The 15,443-nt window shown below is 42.8% G+C and overlaps 2 protein-coding genes across 5 annotated transcripts in view; both read left to right on the plus strand.

Moving 5' to 3' along the window:
- afap1 (actin filament associated protein 1) overlaps positions 1–10,599 on the plus strand; it is a 58,386-nt gene extending 47,787 nt beyond the window's left edge. For 3 of the 4 annotated variants that reach the window (XM_079579596.1, XM_079579595.1, XM_079579594.1), the window contains 10 exons: positions 2,728–2,880; positions 3,427–3,638; positions 3,714–3,859; positions 4,795–4,909; positions 5,060–5,287; positions 6,061–6,187; positions 8,446–8,610; positions 8,676–8,866; positions 9,259–9,426; positions 9,507–10,599. In XM_079579596.1, coding sequence (XP_079435722.1) covers positions 2,728–2,880; positions 3,427–3,638; positions 3,714–3,859; positions 4,795–4,909; positions 5,060–5,287; positions 6,061–6,187; positions 8,446–8,610; positions 8,676–8,866; positions 9,259–9,426; positions 9,507–9,533 — 1,532 coding nt within the window. In that variant the 3' untranslated portion in view covers positions 9,534–10,599. The remainder of the gene's footprint in view (positions 1–2,727; positions 2,881–3,426; positions 3,639–3,713; positions 3,860–4,794; positions 4,910–5,059; positions 5,288–6,060; positions 6,188–8,445; positions 8,611–8,675; positions 8,867–9,258; positions 9,427–9,506) is intronic. The other variant, XM_079579597.1, reaches the window with a different exon arrangement.
- Positions 10,600–13,935: 3,336 nt separating this feature from the next.
- Positions 13,936–14,850, plus strand: LOC306980584 (uncharacterized protein; the record flags this gene model as incomplete). Its single annotated transcript, XM_079580010.1, has 2 exons — positions 13,936–14,217; positions 14,435–14,850. Exons 1-2 carry the CDS (start codon positions 13,941–13,943, stop codon positions 14,848–14,850), a joined length of 693 nt encoding a protein of 230 aa, XP_079436136.1. The 5' UTR covers positions 13,936–13,940.
- Between the last annotated feature and the right edge of the window lie 593 nt (positions 14,851–15,443).

The following is a 15,443-nucleotide window of genomic DNA, read 5'->3' on the forward strand; positions in this document are numbered from 1 at the left end:
TTGAAGTCTGTCAGCGCGGGCAAGTTTAATCTCATCGTACTGCACTTTTCAGACAGGGAGGCTTCAGCTGGAACGATAAAAAACACATCAATTAAGCTAGCGCTGTGTGGACGTATGACCTCACCGAAACAACCCAGAGAGGTGCATAAAACAGTCAAGAACAGGAGATACCATTTGGATTTTCCAACGTGTCATAACAATTCTAATTTTGATTTAGTTGAATAGTGACTAGGGCTGGGTACCGTTAAAGCAGTACTAAGTAACTTGTTTACCTTAATAAATCCTTTCCGTAGTCCCTCTGGGGGTAATGCAAGTGTTAATGGGATGATTGGGGGGTCTTTCATCTCCCCGTGTCTCTGGCCAGAAAACCGCAATTGCTGCCACCGGGTTGGAGTCATCAATACACACTAATGGAATGACGAAGCTAACAGGCTAACGGGCAAAGCTAGCTGCGGGCTAGAGCCACTTAAACAGCATTTACAGTCAAGTTTGAGTGGAAAAAAATGATCTCCATTGTGTTATTGGATGTACTATATCCCTCTGTCCCTTTGTCTTTTCTGTCAGCGTAGTATTTACTCTCACGGACAATTATTGAGTACCGAAACATGCTTCGACACCTGCAGTGGCGCTTATGGCCTCTAGGGGCACGGGTTACTTAGTTCTGCTTTAAACAATACCAGTATGGTACCGGAAAAAAAGTTTAGGTACTACCGGTATCGCAAAAAGGAAAGCATCGAAAGCAGGAACTGAAAAAAAAAACGTATATCTTTAAATTCAAGTTTTGATCCACTTTTGTTTTACAGTTTGTTTTTCTTATTTTTGCCCAAATTTCTTCTAATTTTCCCAATCTTGCCTTATTTTTGCTCATTTTTAATACAATTATTTTCCTTATTCCCACTTTTTTTTTTGCCATTTTGCCTCTTTTACAATTTTTTTTGCCATTTTCCCCCAAATTGGAGATGAACCCAATATTGTAAATTTGCACATCTTCCACACATTATTGTTCTGTTTTCTGATTCTAGATTTTAGTATAGGCATCGGAAACATTCAGCTATCGAAAACCAACTGTTGTTAAAAAAAATATCGACAAAAAATGTAAGTGTACCCAGCCTTAATCTCAAAAACTTTTTTTTTTTTTTTTTTTGCTGAGTAAGTCTCTTTTGAGGATTCCTGGAGCGTTCCCCTCACCGGTTCGCATCACGTCACCATCCCTCGTTTTGCCGCCATTGAGCTTAATCAGGCGCATTCTTTCCGCGGCTGGTAACGCCACCGAGGAGCCGATTTTTACTGGAATGAGATTCACCTGATCACACTTTCCCCGCTGTTTCTGCTCGACTCCTGCACTTTGCAAAATCTCTTTCACATCTGGACCGCCGCTTTCCACCCCAGCCCCGCATTGTGTTGAGTGTCATCTATGCCGTCGCTATGGTGACTGTCACATTGAATATGAGGAATGAGGACAAATTCAGAAGATGGATTTTAGCAATTTAGAGGAGACATGTCATGCAAAAATCCACATTTTAAATCTTTAAACCATGTTGTTTTTTGGTCATAATGATATCAGTTATTCCCACTGCTGCCTGAGGAGGGAGCTCCAGGCAAACTCTTCATCAGCGCTGGGTCTGGTGTTTTAGGATTACAATCTGATCCTTAGAGAGACATTATTTTGGATGATAAAACCTAAAATATTTATAAGGAGGCGCCGAGAAAAATGCCCAAATGCATGATACAGTATGTCCACTCTTGTACCTTCCTTTTCCTAGAGTACAATTCATTTTGTCCCCATAAGATATTTTATAAAATATAGACTGCTGTATCTATTATCTTATTTGACATAAATATGGCATGTGTGGAAGACCTAAAATGAGCAAAGGCAAACAGTGAAAAGAGAACTTCCTCCTTGTGTCTGAGAGTGAGAGAAATCATGTACAGCAGCTTTAACTTTGGTACAACATGTGTCATGCTGATTAAGTTATGCAAATAAACCGAAAAGTGTACACTTTTTATTTATTTATTATAGTTATTTTGGTTTGATACATTGAACAGCAGCATTTTATGCCAACAAAGGAAGCGGCCATGTTATTATTTGACTCAAATCATTTGTCTTTGGTGGTTAATTTAATGTCAACACCCATAACTTTTCACAATGGTGTTTGTGCCCAAACTGACAGATACATGATGTTGGATATTGAAGTTGGACAACTGAATATTCCTTAAAAACCATAAAAACATGTTTACCCATTCAAAGACTGGCATTTTTGTACCCATTGACCTGCTGATTATATCCTCAGAACCCCATGTGGTCGCCTCAAAACCCCAAAGTATTACTTGTACAACACTCAACTCTCCAAACATCACTGACCACCATTTCAGCTGTTTGCCAAGAGCCACTTATCGGCCTGCTTTAGGAGAGACAGACAGAGGAGCCTCTTAAAACTGGGCTTAGCCTCCTGCATTAGAATGTGCTCTGTCATTCCACTTCGACCAGTACGACACGCTGGGACTGAAACGTGAGCCAGATCCACTAACAAAGAACCACACTGCTGTGATTAAACTCTCCGTAACCGCTGTCTGTTTTTGCGCTGTTTACAATAGGCTTCCTCTTCCTCACTGCACTGCCTTCATTCAATTAGCAGAGATGAACGTGCAACATCTGCTCGTTCTTATGTCCAAAAGGCAGAGGGCAAATGGGTTTCATCACGTTTCGTTTCCTGTGTTTGTTTCCAGGAAAGGGGAAGAAGAGCTCCAAGTCAGAGCAGAAGAGCGGCACGGTGGGGAAGGGCGCGGGGAAGAAGATCACCAAGATCATGGGCCTGGGGAAGAAGAAGCCGTCCACTGATGAGCAGACGTCATCGGCCGAGGAGGACGTGCCCACGTGTGGTGAGAGCATTAGGGGCGTTGGCTGTTTCACTGTGCATTAAGAGTTAGAACATGGGAAATCCACAATCTCTCTCTACTGAAAGAGCATGTAGCATAAGAACTGCTATCATTTAGTGTTTGTAACCAAATGTAACCATGGATTCATTTATCCTCTGTAGGGTGGGTGTTTAAAATCTATTTTGGAGTAAAAAACATGTTGTCAAGTGTTAACTAAAGTTTTCTGTTCTTTCACTAAAGCCTGTAATTTTACATTGTAAACATGGAACAAAACACTGGTTTTCTGACAGTCAAATAGTTTGGCTTCCCCCAAAAGAATCATACAAAACAATGGATTAGACACACATATTACAGTTCACAGTACAGGCCAGGTTCAGCTGACTAAAGAACCGCTTCATCCACCAGGCTTTCAGGAAACTAAACTTTCTCCCTCCCTCTGCATCCACCACTCCAGCCCCTCAAACAAACTGAACTCTCCCCCTCCCTCTGCTTTTTACATACCATTTTGCACGTATGGATCCTGTAGCTCACTAACACATGTCACCACAGGTTACTTAAACGTGCTGTCCAATAACCGGTGGCGTGAGCGCTGGTGTCGGCTGCGGGACAACCAGCTCCTTCTGCACAAGGACCGGGACGACCTCAAGGGCCACATCGCCTCTCTGCCCCTCCGCGGCTGCGAGGTGAGCCCCGGGCTGGACCACAAGCACCCGTTCGCCTTCCGCCTGCTGAGGAACGCCCAGGAGGTGGCCGTCCTGGAGGTACGGGCTGATGCTTCATAAAGGGACAGAGGGTTTGTGGAGGAAATGACTGACTTGGACACGTTTGTTCCACAGGCGTCGTCCTCGGAGGAGATGGGCCGCTGGCTGGGGGTGTTACTGGCTGAGACCGGCTCCACGACCGACCCCGCCACGCTTCACTATGACTACATCGACGTGGAGACGACAGCTAATGTCATTCAGCTGGCCAAGCAGTCCTTCTGGTACTTCCTTCTAGTTTTCTAATTGAAGTTGTTGTGAAGCTGAGAGTGGGGTAGATGAATAACAGACACGTTTTACAATACGGCCTCAGGTAATAAGTCACTTTTCTGTGATTCTGTATTGAGGACTTCCAGCTCATACCAAGATTTGCTTTATAGTTTCAACAATTTTAGCGTTAAAATCATGAGAACTAGTTTGGTGAAGGTTTCTGGACTTCAGAAACATGGAGGAGCATTACCTTATGACGTCAGCAGGGAAAGCCAGAGGAGGAGAGGGGGAAGCAGAGCAGGGTTCACCACTCCACTGACAAAAAAAATCTAGGAGTATGCCTGGGGGCAGCTTTATATATAATTGTTACTATTGTGTTCTTGTGAAGATTTTGTTGAATGTGTGATATGCTCTTTTGGAGGCCTTTACATTAAAGCAGTACTAAGTAACGTGTTTACCTTAATAAATCCTATTCGTAGTCCCTGTGGGGGTAATACAAGTGTTTTCATCTCCCCCTGGTGTCTCTGGCCAGAAAACCATGTTTGCAACTTGACTGCCACCGGACCGGAGCCACCAACACACACTAATGGAGTCACGAAGAAGAAGCTAACATGCTAATGGGCAAAGCTAACTGAGGGCTAGCATCACTTTAAACAGTATTTACAGCCAAGTTTGAGTGAAAAAAAATATTTCCATTGTATAATTGGATGTACAATATCCCTCTCTCCCTTCGCCTTTCCTGCCAGTGTAGTATTTTCTCTCCAAGACAATTAATAAGTTAAAAAATCGTAACTTGCTACTACGCCTGCAGTTGCTTTTGGCCTCTAGGGGGAAGAGTTACTTAGTACTGCTTTAAGACCGTATAATGCTTATTTAATGTGAAAGAAGCTATAAGTAGCTATTTTAAAAAGTAGAATAGGGTAAGATAAAGCTGTTTTTGTTCCCACAGCTTTACCAGTAAACGTGCAGTATCTCCAAACCCATATCTGGACAACCCAGTCAATGGTTACTCCTGCCCCACTGGGATGGCCCTGCACTATGACGACGTCCCGATCAACGGAATGGTAAATCCACCCACATATCTGTTTTTTTATCATCTTAAAACTGACAAACTTTCCTTTGCCTTTCCAGTCTGTTTGCTTATGAACTAACGCTCCTAACGCCTCCTGTGTCTGTTGTTCTGTGTCCTAAACGCACGCTCGGTCCCTCTCAAGGACCCGGATGCGTACTCCACTCCGTCCTCGCGGCGCTGTGGGCCCATCGAGGAGGCGCACTATGAGAACGCAGAGCCCTCTGACGACAAGCCTGCGCCCAAACCTCTGGCCTCGCGCTATCCTCCTCCTAAAAGCACTGCTGCTTCTTCTACTCACTACAAACAGCCTGTGTCTAAAGTCTCCTCTAAGTTTCTCGCTGCTGATACTAAAAACAAAGAGGCTCCGAAGGTACTAACCCTTTCTTTCCACTAACAATGCCTTAAGAAACCTCTCCCGGGTCTTTCGCTTTCGGCTTTTCTACTCCTTAGTGATGTCATTTCATGTTTTAGATATTCAAATATTGCAAAACAGTTCAGCCACAATTTCAAACAACAATCTTCTTGAATGCGGCGTTACAAATTTGCATCTGTGATTCAATTAATTTCACTTTATTCGAGAAGCGCTTTTCATACAGAAGTGTGGCAAGCTGGCTCTGAAAAGTCTGCTGTTGCATCGCCATTTTCAAACAAAATCAAATCAAAAGAAGGGTTAATGTAGCCCCAAAGTCTCTATGAATCACTGCTGGAGAACCTTCACACTTAAACGGTACATCCTTACACGGCACAAAGTTGAACATTATATATTTTATCCACATCATGTAGTTGTTCTAATTCTAATGCTGCTGCTACCACATCTATTACTACTACTATAAAGTACAAGACTCACAAAATGGCCCATTGTGTTCCTCCCGCCTTGTTCTTGCAGCAGGAATGGCTGGGTGTAATTTATTTTCTTTTACAGCCGTGAATTAAAAACCACAAAACGTACCACAAAGTGTAGCGTTGACCCCCTTCTCTCTGCTCCCGCTGCGGCTTTGAACCGAGCTGTGTGTGGCACGAGCTAGAGGCGCGAACACGGCCCCCACAGCCACACATTTGCCATCGTGCCATATGGAAGCGCTCCCAGTGCGCTTAGGTATTTGACAATATGGATAAATTGTTTCATTATATCCTAACACGCAGCAAACCAAGAGGGGCCCGGCGGCGAACGGCGTGAACTCCAAGCAGAAGACTGACCCCAAGAACCAGGCCAAGAAGAACGGGGGCAGCGCGACCAACGGCGCCACCTCTCTGAGACGCAACAGCTCAAGTGAGTGCACACAGAATAAAACATAACACATTTTGGCCCGTAATGTACTGCACAAGCCACGCCTGGTTTGCAAAATGAGGAGCGAAAGAACATAATGTCAAAGGTAAACGATCGAGCTCCCTCCCCCTTGCCTTATGATTGGACCGTCCAGGCTGGTTCACAGGAAAGCTCGTCTCATTGGTCAAAGTGATGACACCGGGGATTCTGATTAATGTCTGAGATCAGCTAAGGGAGGGACTTATAATACTGAATAATGTAATATTACTTACGTTACATAAAGTTTCAGACCCAGGCAGTTGATTATACGCAATCTATTACATTTGTAAAACATTTAAACTTACAGATTATCACTTTAAGTAGAGATTTTTCAGGATCTGTACTGTAGGAGATTTTTGTGTTGTTATTTTTGTGTGTGTTGTCAATAAAGCCGCAAAGTTATTTTTCTTAACATGTACCGTATTTAAATGATTTGTACTTTCTACTTTGAATATTTAAAGCAATAATTGGAGGGTCTTTCATCTCCCCCTGGTGTCTCCGGCCGGAAAACCACAATTGCAACTTGACAGCCACCGGGTCGGAGCCACCAATACACACTAATAGAATCACAAAGAAGAAGCTAACAGGCTAACGGGCAAAGCTATCTGCGGGCTAGCACCACTTTATACAGTATTTACAGCCAAGTTTGAGTGATAAAAATGATCTCCGTTGTGTAATTGGATGTACAATATCCCTCTCTCCGTTTGTCTTTTCTGTCAGCGTCGTATTTACTCTCACGGACATTAATAAGTAAAAAAATGGCAACTTGCTACGACAGTTTGCAGTTGCGCTTATGGAGTTACTTCGTGCTGCTTTAACTTAACTACTTTTACTTTTATTGAAGTAATTTTTGACTAGTAGTATCTGAACCGTTTTGCAAATAATGAACTTTGACCACCTGAAGATGGTGCATAAATGTTGGTTTGGTGTTTTGTGTGTGTTTAGGCGATGTGAATAAGTACAATGTGTGGTCAAAAGCACAAAATGACCTTGTATTATGCAGTATTTCACTTCTTTCCTGCATATTTGGTCTTTCTCCACATGTCAGAATGTTGTGGGCTATGAGGCTTCTCCACACACCTTCACCAGTGCTCAAATTACCTTCACAGAGCAATGTGACACACTGCAATTCAGCAAACTAGCTGCCAGAGCCTTTTTCTTTTTCATTATATATACATATTTATTTTTTATGAATCCCCATTTCTATGGAGTTAGAAGGAGTTTGTGCCATACAAATAAACGTGCCGTGCCTAGTTTAAAAAGCTTGGATAAGTGTGATCGTCATCCTGGATATTACTATTACAGTCAAACGGACAGTGAAATGTATCCGGGCTGATCCAGTCAGGCTGAAGCTCCAGGAATGGGCTGCAGACTCCGTGGCCCCAGCCTCACCGCTGCTGATTGCTTTAGACCCAAACTCCCTCCGCAGCAATTTGGAGCCGGCAGGATGTCCAAATTACACTGGGTTACAAGGCAGGGGCTTCAATAACATCACAGGCGCAGTGACGCACGCGGGCCGGACTCAGACCTCCTGCCAATGTCAGGCCGTAGCTGGACCAGAATGCACTGATGGACGGACAGACAGATTGTGGTTTAGCTAATCGAATGTGTCCAAGGCCAATGTTTCAAAGGAGGAGGCTAGCAACCGGCCGCCGTGTAGATCTCCCCAAATGTTGGAATGGAAATGGCGAGTATGTGCTCTTGCGTTTCAAATGAGAATATAGGATTTAAACACGTCAGCTGCGGTCTGATTAAGGGATTTGTAATACACAGATTCAGCAGGGATACTTAGGGAGCTTTTTCCAGCGAGAGAAGCAAAGGGAGCAGAAGACGATCTGTGAAAATAACTCAATATACTGGTGGTGAAATCGGCTGGTCTCTTTCCTCATCATACCAAATTTACTTTTTAACTCTTTCCACGTCGCTCTCTCTGCTGCCCCCTACTGTTTACACTGCTCATGATGTTAACTGATGTTTTTTTGCGACATGAGTTTGAACCTAATGCACTTTCAGTTTCAGATCTTTGTTTGAGCTAACATGTGGCAGAGATGACAGTAGAACTATTTTTTACCATTTCTACACTGAAGTGGCATCTACAGACACCAAATGCCTGTACTTAATATTATTTTGAAGTGTTTTTGGAGGGATTTTTCAATGTAATTCTTAGCCTGATTTGTTCTTGTTGCCTTCAAGCTGAATTCTCGCCGTATTTACTTCTCCAGATTCGGAGCCGGTTAAATATGGGAAGAACCGCGTGGAGGCTGATGCCAAACGACTCCAGGGCAAAGAGGACGAGCTGATGAAGAGAAAGCAGGACATCCGCAACCACCTGACGCAGCTGAAGAAAGAGAGGAGGGACCTGCGCACAGCCCTGGAGGCAGCCACTGGTACAACAACACAGCTGGATATTTGACGTTTGGACCAAAGCTAAGGAATCGTGTGTGTGCTGTAGGTAAGCGCTCTCAGTCGTCCCTGACGGAGCGTCTGAAGAAGGTGGAGGACGAGTGTCGTCTGAAGGAGGAGGAGCGGGTCAACCTGGAGCTGGAACTTATCGAAGTCAAAGAGAGTCTGAAGAAAGCCCTGAACGGAGGAGTAACTCTGGGTCTGACTATAGAACCAAAGACCACATCCTCAGCTGTGCAGGTACTAACAGCCTCGTGTTCAGCATGCACAACACACAATGGATGTCCAGACTTTTTGTTCATGCAATTACAAAACAATATAATTAACAATAGGCTAAAAAAATGTGTAGCATTCTGGGGAACAATATGCAATTTGAATCATGACACGCAGTGAATCACAAGTTAATGGTTGACGTTTTGCTCTGTGTTTTTACCACCTGGAGGTGAGGCAAATATTCCATTTATCTGAAAATATGTCAGTTCAACTGTAACCATAAACCACACCTGTTGGGTTCTACTGCCATCTGGTGGCTATTTATAGCATTACACATGCCATATATTACATGAAAACACACTGAACCAAAACCTCCAAACCTCCATGTAAAGACTGACCTCTCTCATGTGTGTGTCCAGTCTCCTGCTACAGTGCGCCGGGCTCACGGCTCCGCCTTCTCCAGCTGTGACACCAGTGACGCCGAGTCTTGCTCGCTGCCCGTTAACAGCGCCTCTCTGCTGCGCCGTGCACACACCATCGGCCCTAAAGCCGCCACAGTTCGGGGACACGTGCTCCGCAAGGCCAAGGTCAGGGCATACTGTCACACCGCACTTTGTACTCAAAGCAACTGCAATATTTGATTGATATTTCATTACTTTCTTTGCAGGAATGGGAGGAGAAGAGCGGCACATAAGTAACTCAACTCGTCACTTTTTACCAATCTCTTTAATATATTGTGTAAATATTTATTTAAAACTGTGTGAAGTTGAGGACACAAGCTTCATGTTAAACTTTGCCACTGAACTTGAAGTGGCATTTGTAGCATATTGTAAGTAAGCATATAAGTACTTTGACTTTTTCTTATTGAGCATGTTTTAATATTGCAATCCGTGGTTTCTTAAAAGTCTTTTTCCACTTAATCCCACAGACAGACCTTTCTTACAACCTTTTCTACAGTTTGGGTCCAAAACATGTCATCCTTTATTTATTTGTAAATGTACAAAGTATATTGTAGCTTCCCTTTAATTTATGTCGCTATATTTAAATGTGTTTTTGCATAGCATTCGTAGCTCTCCGAAGTTTCCCACTTCAAGAAACGGTTCGGAAGAGTTTGACGGTCATTCAATTTTGTATCAACAGTTACATGAACTTGATAGAACGTTTTCTCATTCGTCTACGGTCTTGCCTTCAAGCCCTTTACATACAGTATTAAGTAGTATGTATGTGGGTGTGTGTGTGTGTAACCATTACCATACAAATGCTCTGAAACTCAAGAAATGATCAAGTCCTTCATCATCTATCTAAACTAAACACAGATCTAACCACTTATAAAAGGAGCACAAGGACAAAGGATTCAATCAAATCAATAAATATGATGAAAGAAAGGGATTTAATATCCATATGTAGACATGAGGATCCTTTTGATTCTGGCTCCATTGTTCAAATATGGATAGTGTTGATATTTCTACTGGTAAATTATTATTAAGAGGTGAATTTGATCAGCCGCGGTTCCAGACTCTGTATATTTTTCCTATTGAAGCTAAATATGGCTGTGCATGCTTTGACTGAAATGTACTTTACAAATGTTTTCGAATATTGATAGACTACATGCTCAGCTTAGCTTTCATATCAACTATATTGACTTCACTTACATAAGACACAACGTACGTATTGTTTTACACTTGCATGCATTTACATACACACTGTTGACCTCACTGCCTTTTCTACTTTATTTAAAAGAGGTAAAGTACCAGTAGTTAGACATGGGTGTGTTTAATATTCTAATATTGTCTGAATATTGAATACAGGAAGAGCTGAGTCAGCAGAAGACTGGAAATGCCAAAAGCTTTTTATACTTTTATATTCACCACTCCAAAGCAGTCTGTTCAGTGGAGGGTAGAGTTGCCAAAATATTTACTCAAGTATTACTTTGAAGGACTTTTACTTAAGTAGCAAAGCGAACCAATGAGTACTCAAGAAAAAAAAACTTGATGAAAAGACTATTCAAGTACTCAGTAACTATTTGAGTATAAAGATCTGATGTAGGATTTAGTCTTGGGTTTTTTTGTCACTTGTACTTATCAACGGAGGGTAGAGTTGCCAAAATATTTGAGTAAATTTTAAAAGCAACATTACTTCAACATAGTATTACTCTAGTAGAAATAAAAAAGGTGATAAAACTACTCTCATAACTACAGTATGTAAATGTACATAGTGGTGCTTTGCCATTCACTGCCTTCAGACACACGGTGCTAATGCCATTTCAGTAGCATTCATCTGTACAGTGATATTTGTGTGTAAATACCCTCTTCTTCATGCATGTTGGTTTGACAATAGAAACGTGCTGTTATGGGGAGCCGTGTACAAAGCTTGACTTGGTTGGACCAGGCATCATTGTTTGTTTTGCACCTTACGCTTTTTCTTACTCCTGTATCCGACAGTCTCCGCTTTGGAGCCTTTTGTACAGAGCTCAATAAACTTTTACAAACACTAAAGATGACAATGTTGTGTTTTGGCGCTTGGTTGGGGCATGGGCTGTTTGATAAGTATTCGAATTAGATTTACATTTTGTAGTGTACAAGAGTTGGTTTTAGACACATCCTTGGCCTTTACGGTTTGAAGAAGACTGAAATATGAACCGCCAAACTTAAAAACCACGTGTATTTTAGAATAGGTTTGTAAAGGTCTGAATAGGGCTTGCAGGTGTTATACACAAGACGTCCCTATGCAGATAGAATATTTAGATTTTTTTTATTACAACTGCAGTGAGTGCTTTAACTTTATTATTGTGGTCTATCTCGGGCCAGGTAGTTTTCCTGTTTTGTTAAGCATGAATATACATATACAGAATAGGTTTAGCTTTATTGGCAGTTAATTGGTCAAAAAACCCAACACGCCGCCATTGTGGAGGGTGCCGATATTAGTCTATCAGCACACGACTGCCATCAGTCGAGTGTGTTGATGAGACTGGTCAATGTAGATGTGTGAAGCCTGTTTATCCTGTGTGCGATGATTTTTTTTTTTGGTACATTAATCAATCACAAGTCATGTGAGTGAAACGTCATACATATATTATTCAGCCCGAGCCACCTAATCTTAATAAGTGGGGGAACATATAAGCTGACCCTGCGTGTCAGCCCTGGGATCTTAATATTTATTATTAAATATAGTAGAACAACTAGAAGTAGAGTAGAGGTGTCCAGGCTCTTTCACTGTGGGCTGTATATTGATGTGTGCACAACCTAAGGGCCACACACTGGGGGTCAACACAGTGAAACATTCAACAGACTGCATTTAGCAGCCGTTTTAACATGGTTATTATCTCTCAGTGAAAAGTGAGAAATTGCGTAGAATATATTATTTGCAGTATTTATTTATTTGAAAAGGAGGGACAATCCATATTAATGAACATATATGCATATGTATATAATATGCCAGATTATAGCAGTATATTACAGTGGTCTGAGGGCCCATCACAGGTGGAGCTCATCACCTGCTGATTAACACAGGTGGAGATCATCACCTGCTGATTAACACAGGTGGAGCTCATCACCTGCTGATTAACACAGGTGGAGATCATCACCTGCTGATTAACACAGGTGGAGATCATCACCTGCTGATTAACACAGGTGGAGATCATCACCTGCTGATTAACACAGGTGGAGCTCATCACCTGCTGATTAACACAGGTGGAGATCATCACCTGCTGATTAACACAGGTGGAGATCATCACCTGCTGATTAACACAGGTGGCAATGATTACAACAATACAAAGAAACACAAATACAAATGTGTCAAATTTTGGCTCCGGACACCTCCATCTGGTGGCAAGGAAACAGAATGGAAAAGAAAGTTTCCTCCGGGCACGCCCCTACCACTAAAAACATGTATAATAGGTGAATCCTCCATCCTGCCAGGTGATACCAACAGCCTGGCTCCGGGCGCTGCACCGCGGTCGCCCACAGCACCGGGTTGGCCCAGTGGCATCAAATGCAGAGGTAAAATTTCCCTACGGGGACAATAAATACATTTTAACCTGTAATTGTTCCACTTGGATCCAGCTAAACATAGGCTTCTTTTCCACTTTGTTACTTTGCCACCAGATGGAGCTGTCTGTAGCCAAAATTTGACAAATTTAACAAACTTATTACTTTTCCCCATACATTTGGCTTTCATGAAACATGAGATATTATAACTAAGCATCGTGAACTTCAAATGTGCTTTGTTTCCCTCCTTGGTATTGTTGTAATCATTGCCACCTGTGTTAATCAGCAGGTGATGAGCTCCACCTGTGTTAATCAGCAGGTGATGATCTCCACCTGTGTTAATCAGCAGGTGATGATCTCCACCTGTGTTAATCAGCAGGTGATGATCTCCACCTGTGTTAATCAGCAGGTGATGATCTCCACCTGTGATGGGCCCTCAGACCACTGTAATATACCGCTATAATCTGGCATATTTACATTTGTGAACATGTTCATTAATATGGATTGTCCCTCCTTTTCAAATAAATAAATACTGCAAATAATACATTCTACGCTATTTCTCACTTTTCACTGAAAGATAATAACCATGTTAAAATGGCTGCTAAATGCAGTCTGTTGAATGTTTCACTGTGTTGACCCCCAGTGTGTGGCCCTTAGGTTGTGCACACATCAATATACAGCCCACAGTGAAAGAGCCTGGACACCTCTACTCTACTCCTAGTTGTTCTACTATATTTAATAATAAATATTAAGATCCCAATTTACTGTAACTACTACACTCACTCACACACTGGTTGACAGGCAATGTAGTTGGTTGAAGTGTATTGCTCAAGGGTACGATGGCAGTGTATGCAAAACCGTGTAGTAAATAACCATAGCCTGTCTCTGTCATAATGCATAATGAGGATAGGTACGTAAAGTGTTATGCTGTATGAAACTATCACTGCCTTTGTGCTGAGGCAGGTCAGCTCAGGAAAGAAAGAAAGAAAGAAAGTAGCCTACATTCCTGGCATGCTTCAGAGTGGCACTGCTTCAGTAAGTCCTGACACAGCCCCCGTGGCTCTGGCACACAAAGTGCCAACACCAAAACCACCCCTGCACAGTCCGCAGTGGAAATGGCAGGAGGAGGATTTCTGCACCTGTTTCTAAACGCGCTGCTGCTCTGTCCCGCCGCAGGCCTGCTGTCCACGGGCCATCGCAGGCTGACAGAGGGCGACCCGACACAGAGCAAAGCCATTCTGGAGATGCTACATATCGATAAGATTTCCGCCATTGTGCAGGGAAAGCCCCATCCGTACATGAGGAGGCTGTACCAGCGCCTGGGCTCACTGCAGGGTCCTGACCTGGAGGGGGCAGATGGAACCCTGGTGCAGAGCGTGCGCAGTAGTAAAGGTATGGGATTGTTTGTTTCCCACAGAAATCAGTTCACTTTATAGAGCAATTTCTTTTTCTTTTTTTTAAATGTACTGGTGGGAAGGGGAGAGTTCAGCTTTCTGACTGCACTTAAAATCTTGCATATAGCCAGTGTAACCCTAACATTTCTTTGTCTGTTTTCGATTATAATGCCCCATAAGAACCCTTAAACAATATTAAATGTGACTTTGTGCAGCTGGTCCAGGAGGTGCCCCTGCTGGATGGATCTGGTTCAACATCACGGCTGCCTTCCCCTCCGCCCTCGCTGCAGAGCTGGTCCTATTCAGAAAGACTATCCACCCTCACCCAGTCAACGTGACCGTGACCCTGCACTCCCTGGCCCTGTCCCGGGACGGCTCTCTACACCCCCACGGTCCAGCCCTGGAGGAGAGGCTGCTGAGCCTGGACCGGAGACACCCCTCTGGATACGACGTGTTCCGTGTCTCTGCAGCTGTGAGGCCGGCGGAGATGATCGGTTTCCAGCTGAGGTACAAGGATGAGAGCGGGAGTCTGGTCCTGCATGACGCCCTGACACGGAGTCTGTACTGTCTGGAGAGAGGGGCCCTGAGAGAGCCCATACTGGTGCTCTACAAGACCATTCTACCCAACTGAGGCCTGCTATACGAGCTGCACGAGTTATAGTAGTATTAGTCCTTTTGACCTGGTTTGGGGTAATATGTCTGTAAATCCTGTCCACATGAAACAAAAACACAAACTGGAGTGAAATTCAACACATTTTTTGGCAAATGTTCTTGTTCACTATAGTTAAGAAAACAATGGTGGCAAAGTGGTGGTCACAAAGGACTGTCTGTTAGAAATACTTGTATTACAAATGTTGCCCACAATGCCTGACTTAAAAAGTAGGTTCAATATACGGGAATTTTCATTTTGGATATTTTGGTAACACTTTAATAAATGAGGAATTAACAATAATGAACAACATTAGTTAAGTGTGACTAACACTTTATAACTACTTAACTACTACAGTTAAAGCATAATTCATAATGAATAGTAGTTATTAAGTGTTAGTCGCACTTAACTAATGAATTGTTCATTAATTAAGTCTTAATTCATCATTTATTAAGGCTAAATAAGGTGTAGTTATTCTAAAGTGTCTCTGGTCCCACCTGAGATTTTAATATCAAAGTCTGGAATGTCATGAATGCAAGATACTGTGGTCTTGTTGCTACTTTCAAGGTAACAGC

Source organism: Gobius niger (assembly GCF_951799975.1).
Source record: "Gobius niger genome assembly, chromosome: 21".
NCBI classification, from domain to species: Eukaryota; Metazoa; Chordata; class Actinopteri; order Gobiiformes; family Gobiidae; genus Gobius; species Gobius niger.